This window comes from Salmo salar, chromosome ssa03 (genome assembly GCF_905237065.1).
Source record: "Salmo salar chromosome ssa03, Ssal_v3.1, whole genome shotgun sequence".
NCBI lineage: Eukaryota > Metazoa > Chordata > Actinopteri > Salmoniformes > Salmonidae > Salmo > Salmo salar.
Window position 1 is genome coordinate 32972549 of NC_059444.1, and position 17536 is coordinate 32990084.

Sequence of the window (17536 nt, forward strand, 5' to 3'; positions counted from 1 at the left end):
TCTCTTTTCTCAATTTCCTCCTTTCCCAAACCCCTCTTCTCTTCTTCCTTTTCTCCTCCGGCTGGCTGTCACAAAGGGCCCGGGCTATCACTCAGCCACTGTGGCAGGATGCAGCTTTTCTTCCAGGAGCGTGACAATGGAAAAGGAAGACCATATCTCCTATGTGTAGATATGGCAATTATCTGGACACGGAGAGTGCGTCTGGCGATCGGCCGGGTCTCCTTTGTCACAAGGCCTGAACATGGGGATCATGGTTGAGTGTGAGTCAGAGAGAGCAGGAGGGAAGGAAGGAGAGACAGAAGGTGAAACGCAATTTAAAAATAAAATTTTAAAAAGTCTTCACGACATGCACCCATTGACTCTATTTCGGTCATGATAAAATAACACTGTAGTTGCTGTAAGTGATCAAATCATTCTTCTAATATAAATGTGAATTATAACTCAATTATTCAAATTGTTTTAAATGGAAGCTCAATCTGATCAAATATATTAGAGGATTTAAAAAAAATGTTATTCTGCTTTTGTTTCTGACAGTCAGATGAATTAAGGGGTTGTATAAAGTCCCTACATTGGACTACTTCTCAGTATTAGTATTGATCTTTTCAAACCAGTGATGAATTTATGTTGGTCCACTGATTACATGTATAGATTTATGGCTGGCTCAATAAGGACAGGAGATGTATAACATTATTTGTGTGTAAAACATGCATTACGCCGTCGCCAGAAGCCTTGTGACGGGACCATTTACTTCATGTGATCATAAGGCCATTATATTGTGTTTACAGTTCTTTTATTGACCAAATCATGGAGAAAAGAGTCTGTGCACATTAAGATCAATTTCAGTCATTTCATATACCAAGCTTTCGGGTCATAAAGACCAAATCATGAACAGTATGTATGTGAAACACCAGGTTTCGCACATGAGAATACAAATACTTTTGAAGTATCCCTAATAACAGTATGTCATTGTTAAAATGGCAAAACAGGTATTGGGTAGTGGTTAAACTTCAAGAAAAGACCACACAAAGTGATGATCAGAGGCCTGCTAGGGCCCTCCAGTGGGGGGGGGGAGGTTATGGATGTGTTCAGCAGGGTATAGGGGTCCTCTCTCTGGGCATAAAGAGGCTGTCCTGGGGCCCCAGCATGAGTAGGTCAGGGCTAGATCAAGGCAGGGGGAGCGGGGCCGGGATTAGGATGATTGTCGGCCCCCAGCCTGGTGCCTGGGTCAGCAAGGGTCAGCTGCTGATGTGTTAATCAGAATTATACAGCTCTGCAGGACGGCCCAGCCTAGGACAATATTGGAGGGTGAGGTTACCCTATTTAACACTGACACACACACACACACACATACACACACACAACCCTGGCTGTAAAAGCACAAACACTCCCCTGGTAATCCCCTAATTAAGCGTGCCCCTCCCCTGGTCCTCCCTGGTCCATACCCCCAGAGAACCCTCACAGTCCCACAGAGCCCAGTGTTTGGCCAACTCCTGCAGAGGAACTGCCATTGTTTACCCAGGATTGTCCAAGCAGATAAGGCCAACCATCTGAGGAGTTAAGAGGCTCCAGAAGATAATGGTGGTGGAATAGAGGAGAGGGACTAAGTCAGGCCTTTGAAGAGGGGGAGATCACACACCCTAATCCCTCGATGGAGAGGTCCTCCAAAGTTCAACTGGTCAGGACATAGGGATGAATGCATACAAGGGGCAAATTGGATTGTCTCTGCTCACTTTGACTGTAAGAGTGTAGTTTGCGGTAGGACAGGACCAATTATGAAGGTTCAAGTGACCGCTGTTGAGTTGCATTGACCATGAGGTTACAGTGACAAATGAGAATCATAAGTTGGAAGGTTGAAAAAGGTTGTACATGCATACATACATACATACATACATACATACATACATGCATGCATACATACATACATACATGCATGCATACATACATACATACATACATACATGCATGCATACATACATACATACATACATACATACATACATACATACATACATACAAGCAACATGCTCCTGTAAAATCACCCCTCTGGTCAGATCTAAGGATAGAGCAAGTGTCCTCATTGTCATCCCAAGTTTGTTGCAGTATATGTTTTAGTCCACAGTGTTTAGCAGGAGGAAGACATTTTCTGACCTTTTTATTCTCCTCTTCTCTCTCCTCCAGGGCATCCTTCTGAAGAGAAGTGGGAAGTCCCTGAATAAGGAGTGGAAGAAGAAATACGTCACACTTTGTGACAACGGCCTCCTCACCTACCACCCAAGTTTACATGTGAGTATCCCTGCATTTGGTATAGTTCCGTGTGCAGTGGACCGTTTTAGCTATGTAGGGAATAGAGAAACAACAACGTGCATGCTTGTCCCTCACAAAAAGTTGAAATGAACCATTTAACATTAACGTAATGTACACATATTGATACATTTATAAACACGGTTTCCAGGGAGACACAAAAGCTAGCAGAGATCTTTCAGCCTCTGATTATAAGAAGTCCATCTTAGATGACTGTTATTACGATCATAAGGTGGAGGTGGGGACAGAGAGGCAGAGATGGTGGTCATTTCTACCCCCCCCCCACACCTCTGTGGTGCTTGAGTCGGGCATGGTTGCTCATGGTCACGTGATGAGGTAGCCCTTCCTGCGAACTGCAAAACCAGTGTCTGCCCTCTTGGTCTAGTGGTCTAAGTCTAAGATGTTGGTTGCTCCCGTGGGAGACCCGGGTTCATATCACGCGTGTTACACCCGGTCCTGGAGTTATGGTAATGGAGACATGCATGGCGCTAGCTGCTACTGCTGGGGTCTGCTGTGTGCCTGCCACGCCCGGGCCACCACGCTAGCTTGTATTTATAATGGCGCTCGCCACTGTGCGTGGCGCTTGTTGGAGGCTGAGGGACCTGCCACATCCGTCTCTGTCAGAGTCCCGCTGGGCCACTAATACCTCTTAAACACTCCGCTGCAGCCTGTCGGCAGACAGCTCAGTCAGGACCCCCCCCACAGCACGACACGGCTGCCTCATGCCCTGCTTGTCCCGGTCTACAGACCTCTAACCCCTCCCACTCCCACTCATGAGTTCTCGCCTTTGCATTTAATCCTTAAGAGTCTATTGACACATAACAACATAATAAAAAAATCCCTATCAAAATCCATCAGTTTAAGCTAGAGAGAGATCAGGTTTTTGGCGTGGGCTTCGTCTCAATCCACCGCATTCGCATCAGTGGGATACCGAGGGTCCAAACCGTTTGAGCTACTAACTGTTATGACTACTCTATGGAAAGGGGAGACTGAGGAACATGGACGAGTTCCAAAAGTGTCATGTGACTCGTCTGAAGGTAACTCATACAAACGGAGGGAAGGATGGAAGTACTTTTGTGTCAAAAAATACATATTTCCTGAGATTTCTTACACTACACTTCTTACACTACACAAAAGTTTTAGAACACCTACTCATTCAAGGGTTTTTCTTTATTTTTACTATTTTCTACATTGTAGAATAATAGTGAAGTCATCAAAACTATGAAATAACAGATATGGAATCATGTAGTAACCAAAAAAAGTGTTGAATGAAAATATATTTTATATTTGAGATTCTTCAAATAGCCACCCTTTGCCTTGATGACAGTGTCGCACACTCTTGGCATTGGGTGGCTGTTTTGAAGAATCTCAAATATAAAATATATTTTGATTTGTTTAACACTTTTTTGGTTACTACATGATTCCATATGTGTTATTTCATAGTTTTGATGTCTTCACTATTATTCTACAATGTAGAAAATAGTAAAAATAAATAAAAACCCTTGAATGAGTAGGTGTTCTGAAACTTTTACCGGTAGTGTATATCTCCTATATATGACACACTTCCAAACCTTATTCCTGGTGATTTCTTTTTTGGCTGTATTTTTTGCCGTTTATGAATGTGTTATTGAATTAGTTTCTATGGGCTATAGTAGTAAATGCCAAATTCAATATTTTATCAAATAACCCCCAAAACTCTAATTCAAATAGCTAAATGATCCATTGTATGACCATCTTAAAACAATTCCATATGTTAGCATATGTTTAGTGAAAGTTGGAGAAGTATTTGTACACCTTAACTCCAGATTTGTTTGACCTTAGAGTCAGGGGGGAAAATCTGATATCAACTTTGGAGGGGACAATTACATGAAATTTTCTCAAGAGCAATTCCTGAGGGGGACACCAAAAGTAGTGCTGTAACACATAGCCTACATTGTAATATGGTAAATGTATATTGAGGAACCAAAGAAATAAGGTGTTTGCCGTACTCCTAACTACCGGTACCCAAAACTACACAACTAATCACAACAGCAATACCATTGCCTTTAACAAATCTTAGTTCAGTCACCAGTTTAAGTTGAGAGTGGGGTTATCCATGGCATTTTCCAATTACGTTCCTATTTTACAAGTCAAAAAAAATTGAGAACCTTTCATAATTTTGCCAAACAAAGACTCAACAAACTTACCTGAGACTCCCTGTCTCTGCCAGTCTGTCCTTGTATAGCTGTCCCAAACTCTGCTGTCTGTGTGCCATCTGTTGCCTGCTCTGCCTAATGACATCATTGTGAAACATTTCCATTAGAATTTCATTTCTTTCTTATGAACATTTTATCAACTAGTCTGAGATATTAGGCTACTAGGGTTCTTACTTTGCGTTTTGGTGTACTGAAAAATACTCTGATGTCCGTCTTTTATTTTTCTGCCATTTTTCTACCTGGCTGGCTGGCTACACACACACAGTGTGTAGGTTATTTACAGTAGGAGATGGGCTTCTATCATCTTCTATCATTCTATTTGGGCTTCGATCTAAAAGGTAGCTAGGAAATGTGAAACGGATTAAAATGACAAGAGTTGACAGCTGTATGAGTTCACCATTTACACAACATATGCTGCAACCTTTTGTAATTTTAATAGTTTGTTTCATATTGGCTGGCTTCCAACAATAGCTGAATTTGCAAAGCTAGCGAGCACCAATTCAGTTTCAGTGGTGTTTGCTATAATCTTTGCTACCCGGGTTAAATAAAGGTGAAATAAAATAAATAAATAAAAGTTCCCTTGCGACAATTTAGCTTTTGCAACGAGACCATTAAATATATTTAAGACAATGATAGAAGAGAGTGTAGTTCTGTTCAGTTTGGACTTCAGTTTATCGCTAACCTTATCACAGGGACTTTGAAGCAGTAACTTACATCATCTGCATGCTGATCTTGGAATAAATTGACGATAGCAAAGATTCCATCTTTGACGACGCCACATAAATGGAATAGGTACTAGCTAGCTTAATAGTTAATATTTGCGCGCTAGCTCTGCATATTCAGCTAGTGTGTGTGCGCGATTGACTGGATTAACCTTACGTCAGTTACGTTCATTGAGTGCCTTTCAGACAGTAGACACGACCCCTCTGTTACCTTGCCAACTAAGGAACTGGCAGTGGATCAAACCATTGTGAGGCAAAGGGTGGTGGGCTCGCAATCTTTTGAAACTTAAAAACGCGCTATTAAGTGTCTATAATCAGCACAATTGCTTTCATTGCGTATTATTAATATTATTTAAATTACATAGTTATGTTTCAGTGATATATTGGGGGGGACAAATCATATTTTTCCCAGATGGGGGGGGGGTCATGTCCCCCCGTCCCCCCCGGGATTTCCGCCCCTGCTTAGAGTCCAATTTGAAAACACTTCTCAGCAAAGACATTCATACTTGAAAAAGCATTGTCATTTGCTTGCAACATACATTAAATAGACTAAATCTGGTTTTATGATCATAGATTAGCTTCAAGTTCCTCGGTGTCCACATCACCAACAAACTAACATGGTCCAAGCACACCAAGACAGTCATGAAGAGGGCACGACAAAACCTATTCCCCCTCAGGAGACTGAAAGGATTTGACATGGGTCCTCAGCTCCTCAAAAGGTTCTACAGCTGCACCATCGAGACTGTCTGGTTGCATCACTGCCTGGTATGGAAACTGCTCGGCCGCTGACCGCAAGGCACTACAGAGGGTAGTGTGTACGGCCCAGTACATCACTGGGGTAAAGCTTCCTGCCATCCAGGACCTCTATACCAGGCGGTGTCAGAGGAAGGCCCTAAAAATTGTCAGACTCCAGCCACCCTAGTTATAGAATGTTCTCTCTGCTACCGCATGGCAAGCGGTGCCATAGCGCCAAGTCTAGGATCAAAAGGCTCCTTAACAGCTTCTACCCCCACGCCATTAGACTCCTGAACATCTAATCAAATGGCTACCCAGACTATTTGCATTGCCCCCCCCCCCCCTCTCTTTTACACCGTTGCTACTCTGTTGTTATTATCTATGCATAGTTAACTCTACCTACATGTACATATTACCTCAAATACCTCAACTAACCGGTGCCCCTGCACATTGACTCTGTACCGGTACCCCCCTGTATATAGTCTCGCTATTGTTATTTTACTGCTGCTCTTTAATTACTTGTTACTTTTATGTCTTATTTTTTATTTTTTTACTGCATTGTTGATTAGGGGCCTCGTAAGTACGCATTTCACTGTCTACACCTGTTGTATTCGGCGCATGAGACTAGTACAATTTGATTTGATGATATTCTTCTCGTGACATGATAATGGATTAATTTAGTAGCCATTGTTAGCAGAGCAATGTAGCATTACAGTGATGTACAGGTAACTGACAAAATAGGGAGTTGGGCCAGAACAGCTTCAATGCACCTTGGCGTAGATTCTACAAATGTCTCGAACTCTATTGGAGGGATGCGACGCCATTCTTGCACTAGAGATGTTGTGTTTTGCTGATGGTGGTGGAAAACGCTGTCTCAGGCACCACTCCAGAATCTCCCATGTGTTCAATTGGGTTGAGATCTGGTGACTGAAACACACACACACACAGACGCATACACAAACACATACACTTTAAACCCCCTCTGCTCCTTTGAGACCCCTCATTCAAAGTCACTGAGTTCTCTTCTATCCATGGTAGCCAAAATAATGAACAACTGGGCATTTTTATAATTAACTTGGAGCCATACCTGTGTGGAAGTACCTTAAGTGTTTCCTTTATTTTGGAATTTACCCGTATGTAATTGACTTGTTAGCAGCTCTGTAGATCTAGATCATTATAGGTCGTAGGTCACCTGAGGGATGTCTATAAGCTCTGTCTGGAGTGTCTGTCTGCTAACTTACTGAGCAGAGGTGAGGCAGAACAGGAACTGCTGTTACATTACTAGACACCTGTTTATTCCCATTCTGATCAACCAAGCAGACAGAGGGGGAGGGAGAGAAGGGGAGAGAGAGAGACAGACAGACAGCGGGTGTTATAGAAACAGAGCGACAGAGGGCGGTATAGAGAGAGAGACAGAGAGGGCATTGAGAGAGAGAGAGACAGGGTGTTATAGAGCGAGAGAGAGAGACGGAGGGCATTGAGAGGGAGAGGGCATTGAGAGGGAGAGGGCATTGAGAGAGAGGGCATTGAGAGAGAGGGCATTGAGAGAGAGGGCATTGAGAGAGAGGGCATTGAGAGAGGGTGTTAGAGAGAGAGAGGGTGTTAGAGAGAAAGAGAGGGTGTTAGAGAGAAAGAGAGGGTGTTAGAGAGAAAGAGAGGGTGTTAGAGAGAAAGAGAGGGTGTTAGAGAGAGAGAAAGAGAGGGTGTTAGAGAAAGAGAGGGTGTTAGAGAGACAGAGGGTGTTAGAGAGAGAGAGACAGAGGGTGTTAGAGAGAGAGAGACAGAGGGTGTTAGAGAGAGAGAGACAGAGGGTGTTAGAGAGAGAGAGACAGAGGGTGTTAGAGAGAGAGAGAGTGGGTTGGGAGCGAGAGCAACCGGGAAAGAGAGAAGGTGGGTAGGAGAGCGAGACATGGAACGAGAGAGCGAGGATCCCTTTAATTTCGCAGTCAGCCAAGCCATCCACACAATCACCTTCTGTTAATTCTATCTGCTACATCAATTAAATTGTTTGTAGAAACTAATTGAATGTGGCTTAATCACACATCTTAATAGCTTTGCACGCTTCGATCTGGCTGTTAATTCCAGCAATAAAATGAAATGAGAATGAGGAGCGCTAGCTGGCTGGGTAATTAGAGAAGAGGCAGGGGAAGAGATGAGTGCTTTATGGCACTGTGATAAAGGAAAAGAGAGAGATTTAGAGATGGGGGGGGGGGGGCACACCCAGTAAAAGGCCGAGCAGAGCGCAGAGTTCTCCTCGTTGATATCTGCTGATATCAATGCGTTTCACCTTGGCTTTCCTTCCTCATCCACTTGGGATGGTGATGTTGTTTTAAATGGAAATCAAATGACCAAATTGAAAGAGAATGACTGTTTGTGTTCATTAGTCTACTCATTAAGCCTCTAAAAGCGAGCTAGCTTGTGAGGCAGCATGAGCACAGGTGATACCTAATGTTCTGAGACTTCTCTTAGCTGTCGATCAGTCGCTTTTGGTACTTTTTATTTTGCTTTGAAGTGGATGAAAGATATGTGTCATATCATAAAACAAAAGTGAGATGTTATTTCTTGTCGGCTAATGGGGCAGTTTGCGTTTTTCTTTTTTTTTTTTATATAAAATATCCACGTTTTAGAGTGACGACATTGACTCTGTGTGTTTCTGTGATGTTTGTGTGTTCCAGGACTACATGCAGAACGTGCACGGGAAAGAGATTGACTTGTTGAGGACCACGGTCAAGGTGCCAGGGAAACGACCACCCAGGGCGGTCACCACTATCGCCCCCACCGCCAGCCCCAAGACAAACGGGCTGACCAAGGACCGCAGCACCCTGCAGCTGGGCGTAGGCACCACAGGTAAGAGGGAATGCCTAGTCCATACACCGTGGGTCCATTCTAGACCTCTGTACCAGATCTGGGTCAAAAACATATGTCAAGCTAGCTTTGATTTAGTTTACATGTTACAATAGAACAAATAAAATAATCCCAAAAGCTTGAAGCACACCTCAAATACTTTGAAGTGTCTTGAAAGTGTTTGACAAATGTACGCTATATCTACAAAAGTATGTGGACACCCCTTCAAATTAGTGCATTCATATGTGGACATATGTGTATAAAATCGAGCACTTCCGCCATGCAATCTCCATAGACAAACATTGGCATTAAAATGGCTTTACTGACTTTTAACGCATCGTTAAAAGTCAGTAAAGCCATTTTAATGCCAATGTTTGTCTATGGAGATTGCATGGCGGAAGTGCTCGATTTTTCCAACAAGTCAGTTCATCAAATTTCTGCCGTGCTAGAGCTGCCCCGGTCAACTGTAAGTACTTTTATTGTGAAATGGAAATGTCTAAGAGCAACAACGGCTCAGCCGTGAAGTGGTAGGCCACAAAAGCTCACAGAACAGGACCACTAAGTGCTGAAGCGGGTAGCGCGTAAAAATCGTCTGTCCTCGGTTGCAACACTCACTACCAAGTTCCAAACTGCCTCTGGAAGCAACGCCAGAACAAGAATTGTTCATTGGGAGCTTCATGAAATAGGTTTCTATTGCCGAGCAGCCGCACACAAGCCTAAGATCACCATTCCCAATGCCAATTGTTGGCTGGAGTGGTGTAAAGCTCGCCTCCACTGGAGCAGTGGAAACGCATTCTCTGGAGTGATGACTCACGCTTCACAATCTGTCAGTCCGACAGACTAATCTGGGTTTGGTGGATGTCAGGAGAATGCTGTAAAGTTTGGTGGAGGAGGAATAATGGTCTGGGGCTGTTTAGGCCCCTTAGTTTCAGTGAAAATCTTAAAGCTACAGCATACAATGACATTCTAGACGATTCTGTGCTTCCAACTTTGTGGCAACAGTTTAGGGAAGGACCTTTCCTGTTTCAGCATGACAATGCCCCCGTGCACAAAGCGAGGTTCATACAGAAATGGTTTGTCAAGATTGGTGTGGAAGGACTTTACTGTCCTGCACAGAGCCCTGACCTCAACCCTATCAAACAACCTTTGGGATGAATTGGTACGCCGACTGCGAGCCAGGCCTAATCGCCCAACATCAGTGCCCGACCTCACTAATGCTCTTGTGGCTGAATAGAAGCAAATCCCCGCAGCAATGTTCCAACATCTAGTGGAAAGCCTTCCCAGAAGAGTGGCGGCTGTTATAGCATCAAAGGGACCAACTCCATATTAATGCCTATGATTTTGGAAGGAGATGTTCGATGAGCAGGTGTCCACATACTTTTGGTCATGTGGTGTATTTTAACATGGACAAACTGAGAAGGCAGAAGTTCCCCACTAATGACTGAAACGGGGTGAGATATTCCTCGTAACGGTTATGGTCAGGTTTGGGATTAAGGTAATCTGATTTTAGGTCTGCGGTTATAGGAACAACTTCTACCTCGAGCCAAACCCCAACCAAGCACTGTGAACAACCACAGACCAAGTCATTTGCAGGACATCAACTGAATAGCTTAAGCTAAGCAACCTGATGCCCAGTCCAATTGTGTGTAAACCTCTATCGACTTCACGTCCAGTCCAACAGACAATCAATAGAGGTTCTTCAATGGACTGAAAGAGACACTAGGGACACTAAAGTATTCAGAGGGGTTTCACATTAATACCATTCACTGCCCAGAGGGTACAATAAAGTAAACTCCTAACAGGTGAATTTATGTATGTAATATGTATTTTGTTGCTGTAATTATGTGAAAGCTCTTTAGATTATGGTACAATGTCATAAAATGAGTCCCTACAAGCCAGTTGTCTCAATGTATGATTTTTCATTATGCAGGTGAGCCAACACAATATAAAAACAATGATAGGATTACTGAAGGAGTGCTTGTAAGGCTATTAGAATCTACCTTCAATTACTAAATAGGGAATTGATGAATGAGATCCCCGTTAAATATAATTAATTTGTTCATAATAATCAATTTCAAAGAAAAAAAAATAAGAATTATCCATCGAGGGACATTTTATTTTGTCCAGATGTAATATTTTTGCTGTGACCTAAATTCCATCAGCCAAGGTTGTATGTAATGTCACAGGAACAATGATCAGGTTGGGGCTTGACTTGCGTGTCCTGCCAATACCAATGCCTTCCTTCCAGTCCACACAGGCCTATAAATAGACTTAGCTGACTGGTTGGAATGGCTGGCTACGAGGGTGCCTGCTCTGCTCTGGCAGCTAGGCCCAGAGAGGCGAGGAGAAGCCAGTGATTAGATTTAGGGTTTAGGATTAAGAGTAATTAATACTAATTAGCAGAGTGGTCCCCAGAGGGGGGATAGCGGGGGGGGGTGTAACGAGGGCGTCCTCTATCGGCCGAGGAGTGGGGTCCATGTTTACTCCTGCCATGGCTGTAGCTAATTGGAGTGTGCAGTAGTGGAAAAGACAGACCAGACAGCAGAGAACACTTGTGGCCCAGCCCTTTCTTATTTGTTTGGGTCCTGGCCAGGATTTGAACATCAGGACCCCACTGGACCACATTAATTAGTCAAATGGTAGAGAAGATATAGGAGTTTACAGAGTGAAGGACAAGGGGTGGAGGTCAAGAGTTAACCTTCAGGATAAAGGTAGAGGAGAAGAGAGCAGAGGTGTCCATGTATCTGTAGGAGGGAAAGGAGAGAGGAGAGATAGGGAGAGGAGTGGTTCTGGGGGCCGGAAAGAGGAAAACCACAAAAAAAGATTTTGTCTTTTATAATGAATTCTTATTTTTCTCTCACTATTTTACTGTATTTGCATGGGTATATACACCCCCACATTTTGCCCTCAGAACAGCCTCAATTCGTCAGGGCATGGACTCCACAGGGATACTGGCTCATGTTGACTCCAATGCTTCCCACAGTTGTGTCAAGTTGTGTGGATGTCTTTTGGGTGGTGGACCATCCTTGATACACACGGGAAACTGTTGAGCGTGAAAAATCCAGCAGCGTTGCAGTTCTTGACACACTCAAACCGGTGCGCCTGGCACCTACTACCATACCTCATTCAAAAGCACTTAAATATTTTGTCTTGCTCGTTCACCCTCTGAATGGCACACATACACAATCCCTGTCACAAGGCTTAAAATGTATTCTTTAACTGGTCTCCTCCCCTTCATCTACACTGATTGAAGTGAATTTAACAAGTGACATCATAGCTTTCACCTGGATTCACCTGGTCAGCCTATGTCATGGAAAGATGTTTTGTCCACTCAGTGTAGTTTCACTCAGCTGTAAATGCAGAGCTAGTAAAGGATATCTTTGTGACACCCCATTCTAGAGGTTCAATTTTTTGCATCCGGGAGGGGAACAATACGAGACGATTTGCGTTAATCTCCACTTAGGGGAGAAAGGTTACAAATCACGGCAGGTCTTCTCCCGTTTGGAGCACCCTCTCCTCTCCTGATGCGATCGGCGTGAGTTTGATTTCATTAGGCATGCAATTGATGAAGGGAACAAAGGGGTAATTTGTCATTCATGGCGTCTGAATCACAACCCTGTCTTTGCCTTTGGTAATTCATTCACTTCCATGGATCTAAAGACCTTTTATAATCACAGGGGGTGGAGGGAGGAAGGGAGGGAGGGAGATAGGAGATGGAGAGAAAGAGAGTAAATGAATGAACCCATGTGTCTATGAGTGAAAGAGTGTGCAACCTTAATTCCTTTTCCTCTCTCTGAGTGTTCAGCGGAACCGTTTTAAATATGATCCTCTCCGTTAATACGCATCCGATGGTGTCACCCACGACAGATGCATTGTATCAAAGTATTAATGAGGCCCATCAGTTTTAATCAATCGTATGGGCGGCAGAGATGTACCGTCTGTGGGAAAGGCGCAGGGAGGGGCTGGTGTGTGCCTGTGTTTGCTCGCTGTACAGCTCCTTCCTTATACATTGTAAACCACTCTTCCTCTTGCTCTGGGCTACACATACATACAGTCCAACCAGTGGGCACGGACTGACTTACTGACCACCACCACAACCATGCCTCGGTCTCACTGGCCACCAGCCTGGTGTGGGTGTGGAGGCTGGGGCTGGCCCCTAATGGTTCCTAAAGAGGATGAGGCTGGTTGAGGAGGGGTGGATAGTTAGATGACAGGGCTGAGCCATAAAGGAGGGTGTGGGTGGGGTGGTGGTGGCGGGCGATCAGACAGGCGGTGTTAGTGAGTAGTGATAGTGATGATAGTGGTGGTGGATTGCACAGCCACAGCCGTTGATGATGTGCTGCTTCCCTCCTTCCTTTCCTCCCTCCCTCCCTCCTTCGGTCCCCCACATTAGCATTAATGCCTCGTTATCCTTTTACTTGTACATAATGGCAACAACTCCCCGGTTGGGTCAGGCCTCGGCGTCACGACTCATCAGCCCTCTGAGGGCATGCATGGTCGCGCCGGCCCAAAGAGAAATGAGAGTCAAGACGACATTACCGCTACCGCCGCTCTGTAGCTACTCGCTAATCCATCGCTTCTACTTAGCTAACAGCCACAGCAAGAGCCAGCCCTGCTGCTGCTGCTCCTACTCAGCATGGAAACCATTCCTTTTCTCTCTCTGCCACACACTTATATTTGTCAAATGAACATGTCAAATGAACATAGTTCTATAATTGTTTTAAATACCGGTATAGGCCTACATGATCGCTGTAGAGATTTTGGACATTTCTATTAACTTGCAGGTGTTTACTAGCAATCTTATGCTGCTTTCACATATAATTGATGGTATTTTGCCTGTAAAAAAAAAATGGGCAGTGTTTATATGACCCCCTTACAAACAGGCCCATTTTTACCTCATTCTTGACTGCATTCTCTTTTTATACCTCCCGTGCACATGCCGGCGATTAGTGGTTGTTGTGGTGTGCCGATGTGGTTGGCCGTCTATATTAATAAATCCATTATTCATTAGTTTATGCAGGTCCTAAGAAATATTATAAGACTAATAAAATGTATTTTCAAATAGAATGGCATAGTTTGAGTTGAAATTATGTTACGTCCAAATGAATTCAATCAATAGTTAATTATTTTGTTCATTAACCCTTTGACACGTACCACCGAACGGGTTTGATCATTCTACAGTCGTCCTTGCAGCTTACGGTCAAACCGGTGTGATGAGAGCGCTTATTTAGAACATCCAGCGCTTGAGCTGGCCACACTGTTTTTTCACAGAATCATTTTGCACAAACCCAGTCCTTACAAAGTTATGTCCTGAATGTGACCAGTTTATTTTTGGATGCAATGCTCAGACATACATAGAAGTAGCAACAGCATAACACAATCATCCAAACCGGAAAATGTAGGCTACTTTAGTCCTAGCGCTAACTGAGGAAAGATTGACATAACACAAGCAGTAATATTAAGCTAACTCTCGGCTGACAGAAACCACAATATGAATGATCTAATAGCAATTACTATGTACAATTCATCACATCATGGGTGAGCTCACCATTCCTTGAAATAATTGAGTAAAACACTTTCAGAAAAATCTGAAGTAATCCGATTATGAGTAGTTTGTGTGCACCACCATGTTTGTTTTTTCACGTCAACCAAAGATAAGAAGTGGAGACTAGATGAGTTTGGTCTGTTTGCATTATGCATGTTGAAGGGGGTGTGTCGTCTACGATCATTCACTTCCCTTCATTCACTTCTGCAAGTTTACTCCAGAACCATTCCTTCACCTCATTATAACATCTTTGGTCTGACAGATGTTTACGTGACATCCAGAATTCATTGTATAATGTCAACAAACATGGCGCCATAGCTGGCAAATAGCGTATCATTAGCTCATCATAATCAGTACAACCTTCAAAAAATGATTTTACACACATCCATAGGTGTCCATTACAATCAGAATGCATTATTTGTCACCAGTACTTGAAAATGTGTGTATAAAACTGTAAATACATTATGCTACATAAATACACACATACTGTATGCTACAGTAGACACAACAACAAAATACCGAAAATAAGGCACTTACTTTGATAGGAACGCACACATGTCCAAAGTTATTATTTGTAAGTTAAAAAAAGAATGAAGGCAATGTGAGCATCAGACAGAAAATGTGCTACGAGGAAAACGTTTGTGCAAGACTGCGCAAATGTCTGCATACTTGATCTGCGGAAACACTGGGGAAGTGCTTGGGCTCTCCACGAAGAGAGAAGTTTGTCCCACTCAGTAAAACCTCAAACATAAATTGTCCGCAACAGTGAATGGGCTACTTCTATGTAAATTAATGAGGAGGCGGAACACACCTCAATTCCAGCTGCTGTTAGAAAATAAAACTTGAAATTGACAAGTTGAAACATTGCCTATAGATTAATAGCAGACAGCACTGTCCTGTTGCGTAACAATCACATTTTGGAACAGTGAGTGCATTCTGACATCACGTGCATAAAACAACTCACGCTGGGGTGACCGTTAGAGATATTTGGAACTCACACATGAAAAGGTTTAAACAGACAAGACGCGCTTACCCCGATCACAGTCAACACACATATATGTTGTAGTAAGAATATAATGGAATATAACAGAATAAAATACCAAAAATATTTTCCCACACAACTTGTGTCACGGGAACGTGTGGAACCGCTGTCACCCCTTCGGGGTTTTGGAGTTGCCTATACTCAATCGAGTAAAATAATAGGCCTACACTTGATTTGGGCTACATTCATGCCAGCTAAATGTTTCTGATTTAGTGATAGATGAGCAAACAAAATGTGTAATAGATGAGCTATTCCACCTCCACTTATTTCCCCAGCCAGAAACCAATTAACCAAATAGCTATACAGAGGGTGATTCAGTGAAACAAAATCACATTGATGGAGATCAGTCAGTAAAGTCACAGGCTTTTGTTCGGGCGTAGGCCTAGTCTACTAAATAATCCACTTGTTAAACTACATGCTATCAAAATGCTGTAATAAATTAGCCAACCAGACAAGATGATCATAAGCAGCACTCATCTCAACTTAGCTAACATTACCCCATTGTAGCCTAATACAAACGGCGATTCAGTGAAAACAAAAATCTGACATTGATTGATTTATCAAGATGAGACCACACGTTTGTCTCAAAGCAGCACGATGGCGTGCTGTCCTAATCAAAACAGTGCTGAAACTATCATCTAAGTGACCACAGGTGGGGAGGCTATTGCTTCAAATTTATTACAACGATTGGATGACTTTTGGAGTTTCAGTAAGCTTTGCAAACCTGGATTCTACAATATTTGCCCATTTATTATTTTTCAAATTCATCAAGCTCTGTCAAGTTGATTGTTAATCATTGCTAGACAACCATTTAAGTCTTGCCATAGATTTTCAAGCTGATTTAAGTCAAAACTGTAACTAGGCCACTCAGGAACATTCAATATCATCTTGGTAAGCAACTCCAGTGTAGATTTGGCCTTGAGTTTTAGGTTACTGTCCTGTTGCAAGGTGAATTTTTTCTCCCATTGTCTGTTGGCAAGCAGACTGAACCAGGTTTTCCTCTAGGATTTTGCCTGTAGGCTTATAGCTAGGCTTATATATTCGGTTTCTTTTTTATCCCCCAAAATTCTCTAGTCTTTGCCGATGACAAGCATACCCATAACATGATGCAGCCACTAACATGCTTGAAAATATGAAGAGTGGTACTCAGTTATGTGTAATGTTTGGGGCAAATCCAACATAACTCTTTGTATTCAGGACAAAAAGTTCAGTTCTTTGCCACATTCTTTTCAGTATTACTTAATATTTTTATTCTGTACAAGCTTCCTTATTTTCACTCTGCCATTTAGGTTAGTATTGCGGAGTAACTACAATATTGTTGATCCATCCTCAGTTTTCTCATATCACGATCATTAAACTCTTAAGTGTTTTAAAAGCAACTTTGGCCTCATGGTGAAATCTCTAGCAACTGAGTTAGGAAGGACGCCTGTATCTTTGTAGTGAATGGGTGTATTGATACACCATCCAAAGCCTAATTAATAACTTCAGCACGCTTAAAGGGATATTCAGCTTCTGTTATTGTTTTACAAATCTACCAATTGGTGTCTTTCTTTGCGAGGTATTGAAAACCCTCCCTGGTCTTTTTGGTTGAATCTGTGCTTGAAATTCAATACTTGAGGGACCTTGCAATTATCTGGGGTACAGAGATTGGGTAGTCATTCAAAAATAATGTAAACCACTGTTATTGAACACAGTATGAGTCCATGCAACTTATTATGCGATTTGTTAAGCACATTTTTAATCCTGAACTTATTTAGGCTTGCCATAAAAAAAGGGGTTGAATACTTATTGAATCAAGACATTTCAGCTTTACATGTTTTATTAATTTCATGAAAATAAGACAAACAATATACCACCTTGACAGTATGGGGTATTGTGTGTAGATCAGTGACACAAAATCTCAATTGAATCAATTTTAAATTCAGGTTGTAACACAACAGAATGTGGGAATAGTCAAGGGGTGTGAATTATTTCTGAAGGCAATGTACCTTGTGTAAATTCAGCCTATATGAATAGCCAGTTGAATAGCTTTGACAGGTAATTGGTGTGTGATTGTCTCAGGATGGTGCTGTATTTCATTACTACAAACACTTACCTCCAGATATTTACCAATGGAGAATGGACGTTTGGAAATAGTGCCCGGGGCAATAAA

General features: G+C 42.7%; 1 protein-coding gene across 2 annotated transcripts in view; it reads left to right on the forward strand.

Moving 5' to 3' along the window:
• The window catches only part of LOC106599824 (arf-GAP with GTPase, ANK repeat and PH domain-containing protein 3), a 219631-nt gene that overhangs the window by 137889 nt on the left and 64206 nt on the right, over positions 1 to 17536 (forward strand). For both annotated transcript variants that reach the window (XM_014191164.2, XM_014191163.2), the window contains exons 10-11: positions 2179 to 2283; positions 8629 to 8800. In XM_014191164.2, coding sequence (XP_014046639.1) covers positions 2179 to 2283; positions 8629 to 8800 — 277 coding nt within the window. The remainder of the gene's footprint in view (positions 1 to 2178; positions 2284 to 8628; positions 8801 to 17536) is intronic.